We start from the raw sequence: 21324 nt of genomic DNA, 5'->3' as shown, positions 1-21324 counted from the left end.
TTATTAAAATAAAATTAAAAAAACATCAGAAAAGAATTGTTTGATAAATAGAAAATGCACCAATGGATTTATTGATTATTATTCAAGATTTAAAAAAAGATCAAACAGATGTTACACTCAATAGCATTATACTGCCAGGAGCTAAACATACTCCAATACTATAAGTCTTAGAAAATCAAAATAAAGTAGATTTGTGAATAAGATCAGTTATTTGCAGGTGCTGTTCGTCATCAACAACACCAAAGCAATCTGGAAAGAGCCAACTGGAAAACTGGAAACAGCCAAGCACTCAGCACTGCAACACTGGATCTTAACAGCTAACCAGCAATATTCAACTGCTTTACAACTGCGCCTAGTGCACAAAAAATACAAGACAGAAGGTTAGAACCAAGTTATGAACTTAATGAAAACCAGTAATACCAAGATGTAAAATTAGACCTGCAATTAATTCTCATGGGAAAGTGTTTTTCCCCCAGAACCATTGTAGTTTAACCATTTTACTCCAGAAACATTCTATATTGAAATGAGACAAGAAAAATCAATTAACCAGAAAAAATATTGAACAAATGACATACAAAGGAGACCTCAGCACTATCTTAGGATTAACCTTAGAAATCAACTCAAAAGTGAGACTCATCCTACTCAATAAGCCAAAAAACATCAGAGCATGAAAAATGAACCACTTTATTCAAGCTACCAAGAAATTAGTGAGTGGCTAAAACAGTTGAACATCAATGAAAAGACCTTTAATCCAAGCTGTGCAAGGAGTATTTCAGACTTCCAGATGAGATCTTCGGTGGTATCTCACAGATGTATATATCTGGAGGAAAGCAAGAAAATGGTCATAGGGGAGCGACAAAGTGACAAATGTAAAGTGTAAAACGGAGGTTAAGTGACTCAGTGGTATTCTGGTCTTGATGAAAGAAAATGTGATTAGATCACAAATTGTGCATAAAATGTGGCCCAGATCATAGACATAGTTCAATAGCATCTAACAAGACTGCTTTGAACATTTCATATAAGGTTTACATTTTATAATTAAGACTTATAATTGTACCAAAGCATGCAAAATGTACGTTGTCCAAAAGAGGACAAATAAATGATTATATTAGAGCTAAACTAATAAACGTATTGATATACCTAAAATACAAATGTAATACTTTTGTAATGCACTCAATGCATTGTTAAAAGTTGTCCTATTTATTATCCACACCTGCTCACAATAGTAATGTTTTTAGACACTATGCACCGTGATGTGTCTCAAAGGAACTTGATGGGGCTAAAACAGACAGACAAGACAACCTGTAGTTACCCACTGATGCTCAATAGGAGAGCTGTACATGACGACATTTTGGCAGTCCAGCGTCTCACAGACATACCTTTAAACCACCCCAACACCAATCTGCTCCATAGCAACCCCAAGAGCGGCAGGCAGCGGGGATCACACAGACCTAACTGCTCAAACTTCCCCTCACACTCGTCATTTACTGCAGACAGCAGCTCAGCAGCTTGGAGAATTCCACAGTTTTGATGCACAGTGAGTTCAGTACCATTACACAGCAGTGTCATACATACATATACAAGCACCTCAACACTTCAAACATTCAAAACATGCCTGACAAACACTGTTCTGCAAATCCAGTGGTCATAATAAAAGATCTAACAGAAGTTTAGCAAATTAGATTAATTGTTATAGACTTTTATTTTGCCATTTTAACTGTGGTGTATTTAGACCTGCCTTCTGCCCTATATGACACACTGACAGGTAAAAGAATTTAAAAAATGGACAAACAAATAAGCATGCCTGGTTGTTAGTATACCAGAACAGTACTTCAGATAATTTTGTGTTTTCTTACCACAATTCCTTAGGACGCGGGTCCCTCCTCCCCAGTGGACTTAGGTTGGCTTTTGGATCGTGATCTTGACTTTGAATCTTTGTTGGATACAGGTGTATGACTTCTAGAATGTGACTTTGATTTAGATCGAGATCTGGACCGTGATCTAGACCTAGATCGGGATGGTGACTTAGACTTGTTCTTGCGAGGTGAACGTGACTTTGAGCGGGATCGAGAACGGGAATTCGAACGGGACCTCGACCTGCTGTTGCGAGAACGGCTACGAGATCGTGAGCGGCTTCTGCTTCTTGACCGCTTGCGTCCTCGGTGCCTTGGACTGCAAGGGAAACAAGCACAAGCTGAACAAACTACAATACCAAAGACAACAACTGGCAAAAGAATGGCCAAAGCCACACAAAATCTGCACACGTCATTTTTTGAGAATATGACTTGCTGATTATTCGAGATACCCGTCGCTGCAGAAGCAAAAGTCCAGGGGGTGGAGCTGGATCTAGATCCAACTCCCACCGTCGTGTTTTCATTGGTCTGAAGTAATTGCACTACGCAGAGTTGTATCAGATCAGCCATTCCAAATCACAGTTGTCGTCCTAAATTGCTATTCTTATTTACTCACTTACGTTCATTTGTTAACAATCACGAATGTGAAAGTAGGTTAATAATAAACCAATTTTCATCTCGCTAATGCTAGTAACTAGGTTCCTTTGGTGATTATACTAAATCTGACTGTTTCTGTTTGCACGAACAACCACTGTTAAGTTTATCTAATTTAGGTGTCTAAGTGACGGTAAAAACTGATGTTAGAAGACGAGCGGTTAGCTAAACAGAATACAGATGTATTAAATACTTATGTATGTTGTGTTCTTCATATTGGACATAAACTGTTAAATTAATTCGTGTTTGCTGTAGTTACTTAAAAGTTACCTACTTGTGCTGTTCGGTACCGCATGGACACGTCGAGGGGGGTTATTCAGTAGTGCGTGCATGTAACGGCCATGATCCTCATTAACCAGTTCACTGAAAAACTTCACAACTAATATAATGCTATTTATATTTTTCCATCCATCTATAGATGCATATCACGGTTTTGAAAAAAGGACAGATGCTTTCAGTTGTGCAGTGCACTACTTGTTGCAGTAAATACCACTGTCCATTCTGCACACCTGAAGTGTACCGTCCAAACAAAAAAAGTTATTTTTATTAAAGGTAAAAAAAATGAAATAGTACATATTTAAGAAATGTACTGTACTTTATTATGTTGGCAATCACAGATCATTATTCCTGTCCACTTTTACGTTTTCTTGTAAACGTGTATTGTGTTATTTAAATAACATTCAAAGAACATTTTGATCTTTAAATGGTAAAAGGGTTAATTTATTGGATTTCTATTTCCTGGTCGGAAAACGTAAGCGACACGTGGGAGGAGTTGGATTAGATGCAGCTCCGCCCCCTGGACCGACCAAAAGAAACTATGGACGGTGGGAGGAGTTGGATCTAGATGCAGCTCCACCCCCTGGACTTTTGATTCTGCAGCGACGGGTACTTGGATTATTCCACGATTCAATAGTCACATACCACGACCTCTAGGGACCAGGAGCACTTTTGTCGTGAGCAACAAACTTAAAAACGTGTTTTTGGATTACGCTGTTGTGGCTGCTAGCTTGCTAACGTTAGTTAAGTTAGCTACTCCACCTGGTTGGCTAGAATTTGGTTACACAGGGAGCAAATTCCTTATAACCAAGATACAGCTAACTACCACATTTCCGTGGGGGACACATTATCAAAAGGACAACATATTGCTTGACAAATGCCCAACGTACTCTGATGTATTCTTCCTATAGTTTCACCAGTTTAATGTTTCAACCAGACAGAACTGGCCTGTCAAAACTGGTTGTGTTGAGCAGTGTCCGACCAGCAGAGGTCGCCGTGGCGCCACGTGCGAATGTTGCTAAAAGATTTTACGTGTTTTTTCGAACCAATCCTCTGAAACAACCGAAACGTTAGAGCTATATTTACAGTGAATTACCTATGACATAAATCATAGTGGTTACGTTACCGCAACCTGATCTTACCTTCGGCTACGACCATATCCTCCGGACCTTCTTGGCGCCCCCCCGCCGTAGTGAGAGTCGGGTGGTCTTCCGTAACGAGCCATTTGAACTCGCAGTTCCCGTCCGTCTAAGATCGCGCCGTCCATCGCGTCCATCGCGTCTTCCGCGTCTCGCTTGTCATGAAACCGAACAAACGCGAAGCCTCTGCTCTCCTTGGTGTACCGATCCCGGGGGATGTACACGTCCCCGACCCTACCGTACTTCTCAAACACTCGGCGGAGAGTTTCCGGCGACGTCCGATACGTCAAATTATCCACTTTTAACGAAGTCATGCCCTCTATAGCGGGCGGTGGCCTGCCATAACTCATTTCCTAAAAGCGGTGGAGAACTACGTTTGCTGTTTCACGCCGCAATCTTTAACGATCCTGATTCAAACTTAACGAGCTGGCTCTCGCGCCGCCATTACCCACGCGCATGCGCACAGAACTTCACCTCGCGCTTCCCGCCTACTTTTTTTCTTTTAACGAAAATGGTGGAGGACAAAAGAATGTCACTGCGTTTACTTCACCAACAAAAACTGGCATGCTCAGTAGATAAAATTAATAAATCAATACATTTAAGGAAAAGCGAAATTACGTAGAATTTACTCACAGTTCAACATTTTAATCACCGTTACACGGAAGACGTGTCATTATAAAAAAAAAACTCGATTTCCCATAAGAGGATTAAAAGTGCGTGAAGTAATCAGCTGACCACTCACATGACCGATGTTCGACTCAGCGCTGGAACAGGCGCGACTAGCTAATAGTCGGAAGTAATACAGCTTCGTTCATGTTTGCGGTTGCACGTTAGATTAAACGTGATTACTAGTTAATTGTAATTGTTTGTCTACCCCATCGAAGTCTGCCCGATGTGGTCCAGCAGTTATTCAAGGTGAGAAAAATAACCGCTCCAGACTGTCATTATATCCGGAAAGGCATCGCCTGGTTATCCTTACAGCCCAAAGAGGTTACATATGCGTGTGATTCTTTTCTTGTTGTCCACATACATTTAAATACGAACTTGACATGATAATTTAATTCATTGTTTCAAATATACAGTTAATACATAGTCCTTGGCTTGTCTAAATGAGAACCTTGCTAGACAGGCTGCGTCATGTATCATTGCAGGTTACCTAACTAAAACATCATCTGATTGACTCAGAAGTCACTTGACACCTTGAGGGACCTTGTTTGTATTCGCTATTTGCAGACTGTAGTAGAGCTAGGACAGAACACCAAGATGAGTCCAGAAAAGAAGACCCTGCTTAACATCTTCATTTTGGGTATTGGCTTCATGTTCATGTTCGCTGCCTTCCAAACCTGCGGCAACATTGAAGTAAGATGATCTGTTTTCTAAACATCAGTACGCACATATTAAACTGTTGTAGTTGTAGGCTATTACAATAGCTTGATTCTGACTGTACTTTATTGTTTTGTTTTGTTTTTACAGCAAACCGTGATAAAGAGTTTCAACAGCACAGAATTCCATGGTAGTGGCTACACAAGGTACAAGCTACTTTTTATATTTTGCTGTATATAAAGGGTGTTGCCACCAACTACACAATATGAGCTTGCTTGTAATTCTGTGACCGCAGTTAGCAGTTTGCATTTATGATCATGTGACCTTGCTGATGAAAAGCTTTTGTTTCAGACTTTCAGACTTTTTTATTTATTACCAATTGTTTGCAACAAGGCAGTTAAACATTATGGAAGATAGAGATTTTCTTTTAATTAAATGCATCACTTTTTGTGGGAACTTTACTTCATTGTAAATGTGGAATGAAATACGCCAAAAGTGTTCCTGCACAGCCATAAGCATTCTTTCTTAGATTTAAACAAGTGGGCTAGCACACTTGTAACAACTGTTGTGCCACATATATATTCCTTAACCAACCATTTGATTCTTTCTTGATAGCATGGCTATTATCTATGGAGTCTTCTCAGCATCAAATCTAATTGCTCCCTCAGTGGTTGCTGTCATTGGTCCTCAGTTGTCACTGTTTTTTAGTGGATTGGTTTACAGGTAAGGCTGTAAATGGATGGGCATGTATGCTTGTCCTCATTTCCTGTACATACATTATATGCTGTGCTGTTCCTTTCACACATATATTTGTAATTTCAGTAATTTGTCAAAAAGTTGTCTCTTGAAAACAGACATTTATGCATACTCTTTCTTGTCTTTTTTTTTAGTGGATACATTGCTATGTTCATCCACCCTTTAACGTGGAGTTTCTACACTGCTTCTGTCTTGGTTGGAATTGCAGCAGCAGGTTGAGTGTGACTGTTCTTTTGTCAAGGGTTCCCCATAAACTCGTTACCTCCTATTTTCACATTTTAATTGATGTATTTTTGTATTCATAGTACTGTGGACAGCTCAGGGGAACCTCCTCACCATCAATTCCACTGACTCCACTATTGGCCGAAACAGTGGAATATTCTGGGCCTTGCTGCAATTTAGGTGCTATACCTTTTTCTGGTTATCTTTTGGCTGATTTAGTTTTATGTGGTCGCTAAGATTAATTAATCCCAAGCAAGGCTGTGTACTAGTGTTTTTTTTGTATGTGTTTTGCAGCTTATTCTTTGGGAATCTGTACATATATGTTGCTTGGCATGGCAAGGCTCACATAACAAGTGAGGATTTCCCCCCTTATGGCTTCAGTAGAGCACGTGCAGTAGTGGCAGTCTGAACATAAATATGACAACTCTTAGTGTATCATTCCTCTGTGTGTCAGATGAGGACCGTCAGAAGGTGTTCATCCTGCTCACCATCATTAGTCTAGTCGGCAGCTTCCTCTTCTTCCTCATTCAGCGGATGGAACCAGAGTCTGTGTCCTGCGAGGTGACTGAGTCACTGCTGCCAAAGGAAGCTTCTGAGAGTAACTCGGTGGTGGTGTGAGTATGAACATTTCAAATTTGTAAATATTAAATGTGCACAGTCAGCACTTGCAGATGCAGGGAAAATAAATCTGTGTGTTTTCTGTGCAGTGAGCCCAAGAGTCTGTCAGTTCAGGCTTTGGATGCATTCAGTAGGTTTTTACTTATTTGCTACTCTAGTATACTATAGACCAAATGGTAAACTGAAGCTTTAAACTCTCTTCTAATGTTTGCTGTATGAACAGAGAAAGCTGTTCAGCTAGCAGTGACCAAAGAAATGCTTCTCTTGAGTATATCCATCGCATATACGGGTAAATATTTTTTTGTATATTTATTTTTGTGCCACCTAATTTACCAATGAATCGACATTTTCTTTGTAAAACATGCACAATTGTAATAGACTTAAAGCATGTTGAGGAACTTTAGGTTTCTATAATTTGTTTATTTGGTGAGCTATACCATGCTGCTTTCCTTTCTGTAGGCCTGGAACTGACGTTTTACAGTGGGGTGTATGGGACATGCATTGGCTCCATGACTCTCTTTGGGGATAATGCCAAGAGCCTCATTGGCCTTTCTGGAATTTTCATTGGTATTGGGGAAATACTTGGTAAGGCGGTGTAACTAAACAGTTGCAAGTTGTTTTCACTTCCTCAAAGTCTTTCAAATAAATAAACATGGAGTCACATGTCTTTTTGTTCTTTGATCAGGTGGATCCATGTTTGGAATGCTTAACCAGTTCAATCGCTTTGGAAGGAACCCAGTGGTGTTTTTGGGGCTGTTGACCCATTTTTTGGCGTTCTACCTGATCTTCTTGAACATAGCCAGTGATGCACCCTTGGCCCCAGAGGAAGGCACCAATCTGCAGGGATTCATCACTCCAAAGTATGAAAAGAACAGCAAAAAAACAAACGCACACCGACTTGATTTAGATGCGTCATTCTGCTATTATCACTTTCAGAAAAAAAAATTCTATGCCGGCTAGCATAACTTTAAGTGAGTTAAAAAAAAACGGTATTATTAATTATTATTCTATATATTATTTATTATATATCATTAATGATTAGATGATACGTCGATAATCCATTTGGGTTTGTCTTAACTCTCGTCTCTGTCTTGCATTGGCGTGTGGGATCAGTGTAAGTGTGGCGTTGCTGTGCAGTTTCCTGCTGGGACTGGGTGACAGCTGCTTTAATACACAGCTTCTCAGCATTGTGGGTTTCATATTCCGTGAAGACAGTGCCCCGGCATTCGCCGTCTTCAAGTTTGCACAGGTAAAACACAGGTGTTTCGTTGCCTGATTAATCGTCAGTATAAGTTATGGAAGAACTGAGATGTTTGTAAAGAAACCTTGAAGATTTTTCTGTAACACTTCCACAGTGATTTGTGCAACAACAGAAACGTTTAATGTCCCATTTACACAGTACTGCTTTCTCTCCCCATGTAGTCCATCACTGCTGCTGTAGCGTTCTTCTACAGTAACTATCTCCTGCTGCAGTGGCAGCTCCTCATTATGGTGGTGGTAGGCTTCATTGGCACCATCTCTTTCTTTGTGGCTGAGTGGATGGTTGTCGCCCGCCGAAGGGACTCCGATTATGACAGCATCTAATGTTTGGAGCTGGGTGCGATGTAGCAGCAGACACTATGATAGTGCAAACTCCTTTCAGGTCTTCAGCTCTTCCAGCTGCTTGTTGGAACCTCAGCTGGCACGAGCAGTGAATGAGTAGTCCTGCAGAGTTGCGTGTAGGTGATTTGTTCTTTATGATCCATCATGGCTCTGACAACTTTTCTGATGACCTTTCATCCGGAGAAAAACTTTCACTGTATCCTTGTTTTCTTTCTCTGAGGCAATCAACTACATACAATAATATTTGTTTTTTTTTTATGTATCAAGCCATTTTTTATTTTTTGATGTTTTCATACAATAAATTTTATTTTTAATTTTGTAGGTCTCAAAGTTCTGCTACTCAAACTCACTGAAGGTGAAGATACAATTTTGGCCTCAAATCCCAGTGATTCCAAATATCTTTAACAGTTTTCCAGCCCCAGGCCACAGCACGACTATTTAATGTTAATGCACACAGTAAATAGCTTGCCATTTAATATAACATTTTATTTTCAAATTTAGAACAGTAAGAGAAGTTTGGAAACACTAAACGTAATAAAGCAATTGAACCAAAAAGTCAAGTGTACCTGTACTAAGCCAAAGAACTGTGTTGTACATGTCTTTAGTTCAGGTGGATCCTTGTCTTTGAAGTTCTGAAGAGAATCTTCAATGATGTATGTAAAAAAAAAATGTGATTTAGAACCTGCTGATCATTATCTCATGAGATCATTACCTTATGAGAGTTGGCTTGTGGATTCCACCATCATTTAAAGCATACAGTGATTTGAATGCATGTATGATGTAGCTAGTGTTCATTGGGTAATGCTATAATGGAACATACTGAAGTAAAACCACAAATGCCACTTGTTCTGAATTCTGGACTTTGATGCTTGGAGAGCTTTCTTTTTAAGTCTACATTTGACACACAAATGTATCTTCTGAATAATTTTTCCATTTTTACAGATTGTAAAGTACCTTGATTTAGAGTTTTGTTGAGAGATGCATATTAAGTCTGGGGTGGTGCTGTTGATCATATCTTCTCAACTCGAACACAGGCTAAAGAATGTTAAGGGACATTTGGGTGGATGTAAATGGTAGACTTTATTTATGAGTATTTGTTTACTTGAATGGTATAAGTGATATACTGTAAACAAACTGATAATTGAATCAGGATTTTCTGCTTGTTTTTATATACATGTGATTAAATTTATTTTGCACCTTTCGTGTTCTATGGTAGTGATCTTTTATAATTATGGATTGAAAAGCCAACACTTAAACATTACTAAGAAATCATTTCTTAACTGAGAAAATACATGCAACATAATATTCTAAAATCAATCTTGTAGAGAACATAAATGTGACCCTTTGTTAGGAGTTCATGGGTGTAATTCCAGCTGATCTACTGTGCCCTCGAACTGAAATGTTGCATTAGGTCCGCTGAGCAACACATGTAATTGGTTAATGGACAACAAATGCCTGACACTGAGCTTTTACAATGCTTATACAAACAATAGGCCAAGCAGGGCATTTAAATAACATAATCAATGATGTCACATGTTCACATGATAGATTATTCTTTTCATAATGGGGAGCCTAAAAGCTAGATAAATGGGGACCTAGGCATGTGTGTGAAGATATAGTCTAATGAAATCATACCTCCCCTAGATTCTATTTCCATCTTCCTCTGGTAGCTCTGAAGTACATAACCTGCAACTTAGCATGCAGAGGACAGCACCTAGCTGATGATTCAGAAAGTGCACAAAGTGGTCCTGAATAACTTTAAAGCCCCATCTGATTGTATCCGTAGTCTTGAGAACATACTGAGGGCTGAGCTTGGAGAAAGAGTATGATCTGGCAGAAAGGGCAGGGCAGGCATGAGTCAGAGTGCTGCTTGACTAATTCATTGCAGCCACAGATCACAGAAATGCTACTTCTGCACGTGTCATGTGAATCAAGTGCATGATACAAAGTTCTGGGCAGAGGAAATGCTGATTGACTGGTGTGTCAATGTCGAGGGGGTTCAAACTGCCTGCTACTCCAGCCCAGTTCTGTTCATTATTGACCACTCACAGCAGACCTGTTGATAAAGTTCCAGTGTTTGTCAGCAAAACTTGTCCTGTTTCACCATATGAAAGCGGTTGGGATGTTTGGTACTGGCTGTTGCAGTGTTTTGTTGGTGGGGTGTTAGATCAGGGTTGTGCGTATAGGCCGGTCTCTTATGGCAGCTCAGGCCATGAGGTTGTGGTAATAAGGCTGTTCATTAAGGTCATGTGAGAACTCAGAGCTGTGGGCCAATAAGCTGATGTAGGACAACTTCTCCCTTTCTTCTCCCTGCATATCACAAGGTAGAGTGGAGCTCATGAGAAACAACCACATCCAGCCCGGTACACTGGATGTGAAGGTAATAATAGGCTGACATTTGTGCTTGGCTTGGTTGAGATATTGACCTGATTCTTGTGTTTATTTGTTTGTTTCACATACAGTGTCACATGTCAGTATGTGAGCTTCCAATTACTTTCTTTTTATCTTAATAACATTTCTTTAAAAGAATGGGGGAAAGGGAAAAAGAGGTTTGAGGTGTGAAAATTATGAGCTACCGGAGGAATGCCTTTGTCATGGCTTCTGTCAGGGAGCAAGAGTCAATCACCCGCATACACATACAAGATGAGACGAAAAGTCGCAACACTGGTTTGGTTACCTGAGTTGTTCTGTGAATCTAATAAATGAAAAACCCAAGATAAATTTGCTTCTCCTACCAGGTCAAACAAATAGCATGGAGGAAGCCAAACAGAAATAAGAGGAAAACAGACCACTCAATAAATAAAAAGGGGTTAGGCATACAGGTTGGGGCAGTAGGGGAGTGATTTCTCTGACTGATAGCATTCTCAACTCTGCAGGCTGCCCTGGTATCACAGCAGAGGGATATCACAGAGGGATTTCTGAGTATTTCTGAGTATTACTTTCCTATAAAGGAGGGAAGAAATCCTTATGTGAGCCCATGTGCTGTGAAGCTTTTCATCACAAAATGCTGGAAGAAAAAGACATTGGTGGGAGGAATGTTGTAATTTGTGAGTGAAGGCTGTTCAGTAGAGAAGGCCTAAACTGAAACCAACTCCAGAGTTTGAGAGAGGACATGTTCTGTTCCACTTTATGGCACTTATGCAAGATTTGCTTTCTCAAGGACTGAACGCATCTTTTGATATGTAGATTATTGTGGACAATTACCAAGAGAACCAATGTTTGGAGAAGTTTTGCCAAATTTCCAACTATCATGGGTGCAAATGGCATGGAAGCTATGGAGGATCAATACAACCCAAAAGATAAAGGTTTGCTAGTACTTTAAAACTGAATCTGGAAGTATGACCAGCCTTTTGATAATACCCTGTCTTCAACGGGTAATCATTTAACATTCACACAGTTTACATTAAAAATTTATTGGAATTTATTTATTTATTTATTTATTTTAACCAAAACACAGTTTTTGAGGTTCACATTGTATGTTATATATGATTTGTAAGGCTGTGGTTTGTCAGAGGTATCACAGAACATTCATCACGTATATGTGTGATTGCTAAGTGGATTCAACACATGGCACAATCAATACTACTAACCTAACTAAATGATCTTATGAGATCAATTATACATTTAAGATCCAAAAGACCCCCCATTTAAACTCTTGTTATTTGACTGAGGTAAATGGCTGCTTGGCTGAATCCAGTGGCCCAACCAGTCCAGAACTTTGGCACTCTCATGTCTTTAGCTTCTTCCAGATGAGATGGGTTAAAGGAATATGGGTTGTAAGTTTGAGCGAGCTAGAGAATGTCATGGTGAAAAGAACAACAATGTCATATCTAACACGTGTAACACAAGTTTGCAGGACATTGTGTGGCCTCAAACGATAAGTGAGCAGACACAAGCAAAGCTTCTTTGTCTCTGTAACCATGAGGCCCTTGGTGAGTGTTTGAGAAGGTATGTACTAATGTGCAGTGAGTGTGTCAGAGAGCCCAGGTGTAGGTGAGGAGGTGACTGTGTTGCAGTCATTGAGTCATCAGGTCAAAGGCAGTAGCAGCCGCGCAGATCAGTACATCATCTAAGCAGATCATCTAAGTAAACCACAGGTAAGTACTATTTTATACCAGCAAGTGGCAGTATTCATCACTGAAATTCCTGTGAGCCTTAAAGTCTAAAACTGTGTATATTGACACTTCACCCTCAAATTCTCACTTACACTGTGACACACACACACACACTTTTAGAACAAAGGTGTGTAGTAGCTCGCAGGAGCTGAAGCAATGGGTAGAACTGTAGAGCAGCCAAGATGAACTCATGATCACATGAGTGGAGAGAATACAAGTAGAAGAAAGATGAATGGAGCACATTTTATTCATATACTGATTATCATGCATCTTTACTTGCTGGGTGCGTGTCTTGCAAGTCCAAACTGGACCCACAAGCTGCTCTTCCATGGTGAATATGATTGCTCTGTGCTTCTAGTGATCTACAATGGATTACTGTGGAGCCCACAGTTCCCTTCTTCTCCTCCATCACAGCCAACATGGCCTTGTGTTGTCAAACCACTGGAAAACACAGGCAGAAAGAGGCCGTAGAGCTGGTGAGACCAGTGGGGTGTCAATGGCAGAATATTCCACATCCTGGTCCACACAATTGGTTCTTGAGGGTCTATAGCTGCGAAACCATCTCATGAAATTTTAAGCTGTAAATGAGGAACGGTGTAATGAAACAGTGACGGTTGTTGGTATTGTCATGTGTGAAGAACGTGCAGGAACAAAAGAGGAAACAAACGCAAAGCTAAAGCTGAAGTTTAATGAAACAAATGAAAATGAAACTGAACTTAAAACTGCACTAACTGGAACACAAGAAAGCCAGCATATATACAATGACCAAAAATGGCCACGGGCAAAAAAGGGTTTAATAAAGGCACGTCATCATAAAATAACGTGTATAACCCGTTATTAATAATAATAATAAAATAACGTAAATAACCTCTGATAGTGTGGACAATGAGGTACAACATGGTTTTTACTATTTAGATTTTTAACTCTTGTTTAACTTTATTGTAGTTAGCTAAACACAGGATAATTCGTATGCTGTGTTTACTTGGTCCTTGAATTATGTCTTGAAAGTCTGCTGGAGGATTTTTTACATTAATTACTTTTTTTTAAAACTAACCCACTGTAACGGGGCAGACTCATGAGGATGGTTTGGATCTATGTGCAGGTTTTAATAAATATAGGACAATCCAGAGAACGTACTCGAATATACACACGGGGGTCAAAATCCAAAAATCCACAACAGAACAGAGGTAGCAGAAGGGCTAGCCAAAGGCATGGTCGAGAACAGGGCAGAGATCATACACTAGAGACAGAAAACAGGGGTAAACACTCGGTATGCAAACACTGGTAGAATGGCAATACTTCGCAGTGAGAAAGGGGCTGGCCGGGTTTACATAGCCTGTCCATCACTCCTGATTACAAACAGCTGATCTGTTTAAAACTCAGAGGAGTCGGACCACTGGTGGCGAGGCTGGGGAGTGCAGGACCTGCACTGTAAAAAACAGAACTTAAAATTGATCACCTTACTATGATTTTTAGTTTAGCTGAGCCAAAAATAATTAATTGCACCATAAACTATAACAAAGTAATTAGATCGGCTTACTTTATTGAGTTTCTTGTTAAAAGTTGATCTGACCTTATGTTATGGTACATGCTTTAATTTGATTTTTTGTATTATAGCACCCTCTGCTGACCACTTTATAATACTTGTTATTTGGATGTTAATTCTCTCATTGGTTGTTGAGTCACATGATTTGGTTGCATGCTCAGAACGGCATTTTCTTTCAACCTAGTAAGAGAGCCGCATGTGTCAAGTCCTCTTGTGTATCCAACTTCATCTTCCTGTGTAACCCCCTAAAGAAGCTTTGTTTGTAAGTAGATTTATTCATCTAGGCCAGTGGTTCTCAAACTGTGGTACGCGTACCACTGGTGGTACGCAGAGCACCCCGCGGTGGTACGCCAGATGAACTCGGAAAATAAAAGATGCTTTGAGGTTTTTTTTTTTTTTTACACAACACATTTTTTTTTATTAAAACAGAATTATGACAAGTCCTGAAATTCAGAAACTAAAAGGGATTACTCGTATTATGTGCGGAGAAAATGTCGCTAAACAATTCGACCTGGTGCATCTTTCAAACGACACGGTCACTCGCAGAATTGATGAAATGGTGGACAACGTCAGACAAACATTGACCGAGAGAATTAAAATGAGTAAATGCTTCTCACTGCAGTTAGATGAATCCATAGATGTCGCAGATTTAGCCAACTTGCTCGTTTACGTGCGATATGAGTATGAGGGCATGTCGCACGAAGACTTTTTGTGCTGTAAACCAACCACTACCAACACGAACTACAGGAGAACTACATTACAGGGTTGCCAACTTTTGACGTTCGCTTGGAGTGAGATTTTAACCTGGAGCCGGTGGCGAGTGTATTTTGTTGAGCGGGGGGTGGGGGGGGCGAACGAAAGTTGGCAACCCTGACATTATAACATATGTGTGTAATGAGCAGGGTTGCCAAATGCGTGAGACACATGCATTTGACCGTCTTCACACGCCACACATCCGATTTCTCACGTCGACAAAAAAAATCTAGTTTATTTACCTCTGATCCACATCTATGATTCAATGAGTTACTAGTTCGCTCTGGCGCCAACCATCGTGATATAATACTTAATTCGTGTCCATTTTACATCCTCCCGGTAACAATTTACATTCGCCCCCCCCCCCCCCTGTCAACAACTTAAACTTGCCAAACAGCTTTTTCTTTTTTTTTTTTTGGGGGGGGGGGGGGGGGGGGGGGGGTAGTATGTGGTACGTGGAGGTTTTTCGTTTGACAGTTGGTGGTACTTTGTCTAAAAAGTTTGAGAACCACTGATCTAGGCTATTACTTACTATTTGTGCTTATATTTAATTGGAACTGAAGGTATTCTGTGTGTATTTTATTTCAGTTTCACACTTAAGCAACTCTCTGTATAGAAGTACTCAGCTTTATTAAACGGACATTACTTCATGCTCCATCATCACTGAAGTTTGATGCTTTATTCAAGTCTGCTCGAGTGTTTAGCTATCTGGTGATGTGTGCCCCGCTACGCACTCAGGTGCCAGAATAGTGAAAAAACAGCACCACAGTGGGTTCTACACAGAAGATTCCCTTGTGGAAAAGCGAAGGACTGTTAAGCTCCGTTTCAGTTGTGCTACACTGAACACTTAAAAGCTCCAGATGGATACTACCACACAAGAGGCACAGCAGAAAGATCAGCCACCAGATCAGACACTTGTTACAAGGTCAGTAGCTAGCATCTCTAGCTCACGTTCCAGCAAGTCCTCTACTAGCCTAGCTGTAGCTAAAGCAAAGTGTTATGTCCTATGATAGTGTTGTATTGTGTTTGCTGTCTACTCCGCTCCAGACTCCGCTCCAGACTCCGCTCCAGACTCCATTTCACCCTGCACTATATAAGGCCCTTCCCGGTGCCTCCCAGCGAGACATTTTTGCTCCTTGGTGGTGTTGGTGGTTAGTTATTAGTATTCTGCATTTGTACCTCATCTTAGAACTCTGGTTTTTGACTGCTTTGAACTTGTTTATGCTTTTTGCCTTTGCCATCTCACCTAGGCCATCTCATTGCTGCATGTCCTACTTTGAAGCGTAAAGATGATCGTCAAAACCCTACTGTGAAGAAAGTCAATGCTTTTAGCTCCAGCCCTACAGAGGAGACACTAGGATGTCGAGCCACTGTTTCAGCCACAGTAGACCCTGTGTTTAAACCATTTGTGTTTTCTGGGACTACCTCACTAACTGAGGATTGTACACATAAACAGCCCATGTCCATCCTACGGGACACTGGGGCTGCTCAGTCATTTATTTTGGAGAGTGTGTTGCCATTCTCTGTAGAGTCTTATTGTGGTAGTGATGTGCTTGTCCAAGGAATAGAACTTGGAGTACTTAGGGTTCCTCTGCATCGTGTATATCTATGTACTGAGGCACTTACTGGCTATGTTAAAGTTGCGGTCAGTTCTAAACTGCCTGTCACAGGTGTGTCGTTTATTCTGGGCAATGATCTTGCTGGTGGTACACTGTTCACTCTACCAGAAGTGGTAGATGAACCTGTGGATGTTTCACTCGATAAAGACCTTGATGCAGTGTTTCCTACATGTGTGTTGACTCGTGCACAGGCACGTAAATTCGGTGACATAGATTTGGCAGAGACATTTATGAATCCTAACCCTGTTGTGCCCCCTAGCCCTGTTCCTGATGTGACAAGGGATATTAGCAAACGTGAGTTGGGATCACAAGTAGAGGAGTCCAGTGTTCCTCCTCCTGTTACTAGAACAGCATTAATCAGAGCACAAAGGGCTGATCCAAGCCTGGTCCCTTTCTTTAATGCAGTTACGGAGAACCCTCTCTCACTAGACACTCGTGTGACATATTTTTATACAGATGGAGTCCTGATGAGAAAATGGTCTCCAGCAAATGCCAGTGGTGTGTGGGATGATGTGCACCAAATAGTAGTTCCCCAACCATTTAGAACGCATGTTTTGTCCTTAGCCCATGACCACCCCTTGTCGGGTCATTTAGGCATTCGAAAAACAGTTCAGTGCCTATTGCAGCATTTCTTTTGGCCAGCAATGAAATCTGATGTTGTTAGTCATTGTCGGTCTTGCCATACCTGTCAACTTGTTGGGAAGCCAAATCAGGCCATTCCTTCTGCTCCTCTCTGTCCCATACCTGTGGTAGGAGATCCATTTGAACGGTTGTTGATAGACTGTGTTGGACCTTTACCGAAGTCTCGTTCAGGAAATACTTACCTTCTGACCATAATGTCTGCTGCTACAAGGTTTCCTGAGGCCATTCCATTACGCTCGTTGAAGTCAAGATCTGTAATAAAAGCCCTTGTAATAAAGGGCTTTATAAAAGCCCTTGCTAACTCTGAGGCATTAAAGCACCTGTCTGAGAAGCTGACTTATTTACCTTTGGCTGCTCAGTCTGATCTTAGATCTTTGATTGCTAGGTTTCCTTCTCTTTTTGTTGATGTCCCTACGTGTACCTCCGTACTAGAACACGACATTGATGTCCAAGGTCACCCGCCTATTAAACAACATCCTTATCGTGTAAACCCTCACAAACGCTCCCTTCTGATGAAAGAGACGGATTACATGCTTAATAACAATCTTGCAATCCCTAGCAGTAGTTCATGGTGCTCACCCTGTCACCCTGTTGGATTGTCTGCCGGTTGTACATTTTGTAAATATTCTATGTGTTGTTGGTGTTCTGGTAAGTAGGGAGTGGCTGCCATTTTGTTTTGGGATTTGGGTTTGTTTGTATGGTTTTTTTGTTAGGGAGTTAGGGTAGTACTGTATGTTTGTTTTCTGTTAGAGTAATTAGTGTTTGGTTTATTTTATAGTTCAGTTCTGTTTGTTGTGTTGGCCTGGGCCACTCCTGAAGCTGAGACCAGTTACGTGTATGTATATATCTTGTAAATTACAATTTCTGTATAATACACCTTTAACCACCCACTCCTGTTGTCCCATCATCACTAACATTCGCACTGCTGTTCACATACACCACTGTTACGGTCCTCACGCCTAGACAGGCCGTAACAAAAGGCTAAAGTGTCAGCTGCACGAGCCAGTTCAGCCTTTGTGCAGAGGGAAAATGAGCTATTATTAGAGAAAGCTAAGATGGAGGCTGCTTTTGCTACCCTGAAGCTAGAAAAAGAAATTGCAGTTGCTGAAGCTGAGGCTGAAGCTCTTGAATCTTCAGTAGCAGAGTCAAAGAGAAGCAGCAGAGCACCAAGCATAGCTCTTCCAACTTAGTCTCCACAAGAAAGAACCAACGAGTATGTTGAGTCTCATTCTAAAACTGCTTCTGATCCAGTAGCTATAGACTCAGGATACTGTCGACCTCAGCATTGTAATCCTGTTACATTCAATAGTGCCACTTCCAACTTGACCAAAGGTGGCATTAATGTAACTAGACCACAGACCTCAATGAGCAGGGTATCTGACACACACCCTAATGCTAACCTTCATGCTTCGCACCCTGGATGGTCGCATCAGCCACTCTACACCACATACCACGAACAAGCTCCACAAGCCTCTTCAGTCAGCTTTGAGGGGTTTAGTGAAGTTGCTACATTTCTTGCTAAACGTGAATTGCTCACTTCTGGTCTTACCAAATATGATGATCTGCCTGAAAGCTACTGGACATGGAAGTCGAGTTTCTTAAACTCCATTAAAGGAACAGGACTTTCCAGCAGTGAGGAGCTTGATTTGCTAATTAAGTGGTTGGGCCCAAAGTCATCAGAACATGTGAGGAGGATTCGAGCTGTTCACATCAATGACCCAACTTTAGGTCTAAGAATGGCATGGATGCGACTTCAGGAGTGTTATGGGTCACCTGAGATGATGGAGAAGGTGCTCTTTGACAGATTGGAAAGGTTTCAGAAAATAAGCAACAAAGATCCTCAGAAACTTAGAGAACTTGGCGACCTGCTACAGGAGATAGTATCAGCAAGGAATGAAGGCATCCTACCTGGACTGACTTACCTTGACACAGCCAGAGGCCTAAAACCCATAGTGGAGAAGTTGCCATTTGGCCTCCAAGAGAAATGGATCACTCAAGGGAGTCATTATAAACTACAATACAATGTGCATTTTCCACCATTTGCATATTTTGCTAACTTCATCTGCAGAGAGGCCTACATCCGCAATGACCCAAGTTTCTCTCTATCTTCTTCAGGTGCTACAATAATGCAGGTGAATAATGCTGTGAAAAGGATGGGTAGTACAAAAAACTTCATCTCCTCACACGCAGCAGAGATCTCTTCTATGTCTGAAAGCAGCTCAACAGGGACCTCTAGTGCTAGGTCAGATATTAGTAAGCAGTGTCCCCTACATAAAAAGACACACCCTCTTAAACACTGTCGAGGCTTTAGAGCAAAAAGCATTGAAGAACGCAAGGCATTTCTTAAAGAAGCTGGCATATGTTTTAGATGTTGCGCCTCCAGTGAACATGCTGCCAAAGATTGTAAGATTACAGTTCAGTGCAAAGAGTGCAACAGTGTCAAACACATAGCAGCTCTTCACCCTGGACCAGCTCCATGGCGTAGCCAGGCCCCGGAGATAGAGGATGGCGGGGAGGAGAAGAGTGCTGCATCTCCCACTGTGAACTCCAATTGTACAGAAGTTTGTGGATTAAATAACAGCCCACGTTCCTGTTCCAAAATCTGCCTAATCAGGGTGCACCCCAAGGGACAACCTGAGAGGTCAGTAAAGCTTTACACTGTTCTTGATGACCAGAGCAACCGGTCACTCGCTAGGTCAGAATTCTTTAACCTTTTTGGCCTTCAGGGCACAGAGGCACTCTACACTCTCCGCACTTGTGCTGGTCTCACAGAGATGTCTGGAAGGAGAGCTCCAGGCTTTGTTGCGCAACCTTTGGATTGTAGTCTCAGTATTAATCTACCAACACTTATTGAGTGCAACTATATCCCTCAAGACAGGACCGAGATACCTACTCCAGAGGTAGCAAAGCATCATACTCACCTTTACTCCATTGCAAAGTACATCCCTCCGCTTGACCCAGAAGCTCAGATACTCCTACTCCTCGGGCGTGATGTCTTACAGGTCCACAAAGTAAGAAATCAGCGCAATGGCCCCAACTATGCACCATATGCGCAACGCTTGGATCTTGGCTGGGTCATAATAGGCGAGGCCTGTCTAGGGTCAGCTCATAAACCTAAAGAAACAAGAGTGTTTCGAACTCAGGTTCTAAAGAATGGGCGCCACTCTTACTTCACGCCTTGCCCAAATCATCTCATTCTGAAGGAGAAGCTTACTGAGAGGTCTTGTTGTTCACATGATGGACAGAGCTTACAGTTGGCCTTTCATCCAGCTCCACGTACTGAGGACGAGTCCTTAGGCAACACGATTTTTCTTCACACGGAGCATGATAACAAGGTTGCTTTATCTGTTGAGGACAAACAGTTCATGGAGCTCATGAATAAGGAAATGTTCATTGATGAAGGGAATAACTGGGTAGCCCCACTGCCCTTCCGCACATCAAGAACACATCTGCCTAATAACAGAGAGCAAGCTTTAAGCCGGTTCCAATCTCTTTGTCACACTCTCGAAAGAAAGACTGAGATGAAGCAGCACTTCTTTGACTTCATGCAGCGGATATTTGATCAAGATCATGCAGAGCTGGCTCCACCTCTTACAAAGGGCGAAGAATGTTGGTACCTCCCCATATTCGGAGTGTATCATCCCCACAAACCAGGTCAAATCCGGGTCGTGTTTGACTCTAGTGCTCAGCATCTAGGAGTATCTCTCAATGATGTTTTGCTAACTGGACCAGACCTGAACAACAGTTTGTTGGGTGTTCTAATGCGATTTCGTCGTGAACAAATTGCTGTCACTGTGGATGTGGAACAGATGTTTCACAGCTTTATAGTGAGGGAAGACCATCGAAACTTCCTCCGATTCCTTTGGTTCAGGAACAATGACCCGACAGATGAAGTTGTGGAATACCATATGAGGGTGCATGTGTTTGGCAACCGACCCTCACCAGCAGTAGCGATTTATGGCCTCAGACGTGCTGCTCTGCATGGAGAAGATGAGTACGGTCATGCAGCTAAGGAGCTCATTCACAAGGAGGTTTATGTAGATGATGAACTTTTTTCTCGGCCGTCTGTACATGAAGCAGTCAGCCTGCTTAATGCTGCACGCAATATGCTGGCTATGTCTAATTTACACCTCCATAAGATAGCTTCAAACTCTCTGGCAGTCATGCAAGCCTTTCCATCCTCTGAGTATGCCAAGGACTTGAAGA

At 41.5% G+C, this 21324-nt stretch overlaps 2 protein-coding genes across 8 annotated transcripts; one reads left to right on the top strand and one right to left on the bottom strand.

Moving 5' to 3' along the window:
- Positions 1-36: 36 nt before the first annotated feature.
- On the bottom strand, positions 37-4423 carry srsf2b (serine and arginine rich splicing factor 2b). Of its 7 annotated transcripts, none has more exons than XR_013122336.1 (4): positions 3926-4423; positions 1380-2172; positions 745-820; positions 37-352 (listed from the first exon to the last, which is right to left on the bottom strand). XR_013122336.1 is itself a non-coding variant. In XM_076981543.1 (3 exons), the coding sequence occupies exons 1-2, from the start codon at positions 4270-4272 to the stop codon at positions 1866-1868; spliced, it is 654 nt and encodes a 217-aa protein (XP_076837658.1). In that variant the 5' UTR covers positions 4273-4423; the 3' UTR covers positions 37-1508; positions 1857-1865. The 7 variants fall into 7 exon arrangements, 3 of the variants coding, with proteins under 3 accessions (XP_076837658.1, XP_076837666.1, XP_076837650.1); XR_013122334.1 differs by having other exon boundaries at positions 37-820; positions 1380-1508; positions 1857-2172; XR_013122337.1 differs by having other exon boundaries at positions 1857-2172.
- A 215-nt stretch (positions 4424-4638) lies between these two features.
- On the top strand, positions 4639-9644 carry mfsd11 (major facilitator superfamily domain containing 11). The gene is made up of 14 exons (XM_076981492.1): positions 4639-4837; positions 5156-5281; positions 5396-5451; positions 5861-5968; positions 6136-6215; positions 6307-6403; positions 6518-6576; positions 6678-6837; positions 6931-6971; positions 7065-7130; positions 7301-7426; positions 7527-7701; positions 7955-8090; positions 8264-9644. Exons 2-14 carry the CDS (start codon positions 5186-5188, stop codon positions 8423-8425), a joined length of 1362 nt encoding a protein of 453 aa, XP_076837607.1. The 5' UTR covers positions 4639-4837; positions 5156-5185; the 3' UTR covers positions 8426-9644.
- Positions 9645-21324: the final 11680 nt, after the last annotated feature.

Source organism: Brachyhypopomus gauderio, chromosome 2 (genome assembly GCF_052324685.1).
Source record: "Brachyhypopomus gauderio isolate BG-103 chromosome 2, BGAUD_0.2, whole genome shotgun sequence".
NCBI lineage: Eukaryota > Metazoa > Chordata > Actinopteri > Gymnotiformes > Hypopomidae > Brachyhypopomus > Brachyhypopomus gauderio.
Note: the sequence above shows the minus strand (reverse complement) of the source record. Positions and strands in the feature narration are given on the sequence as shown.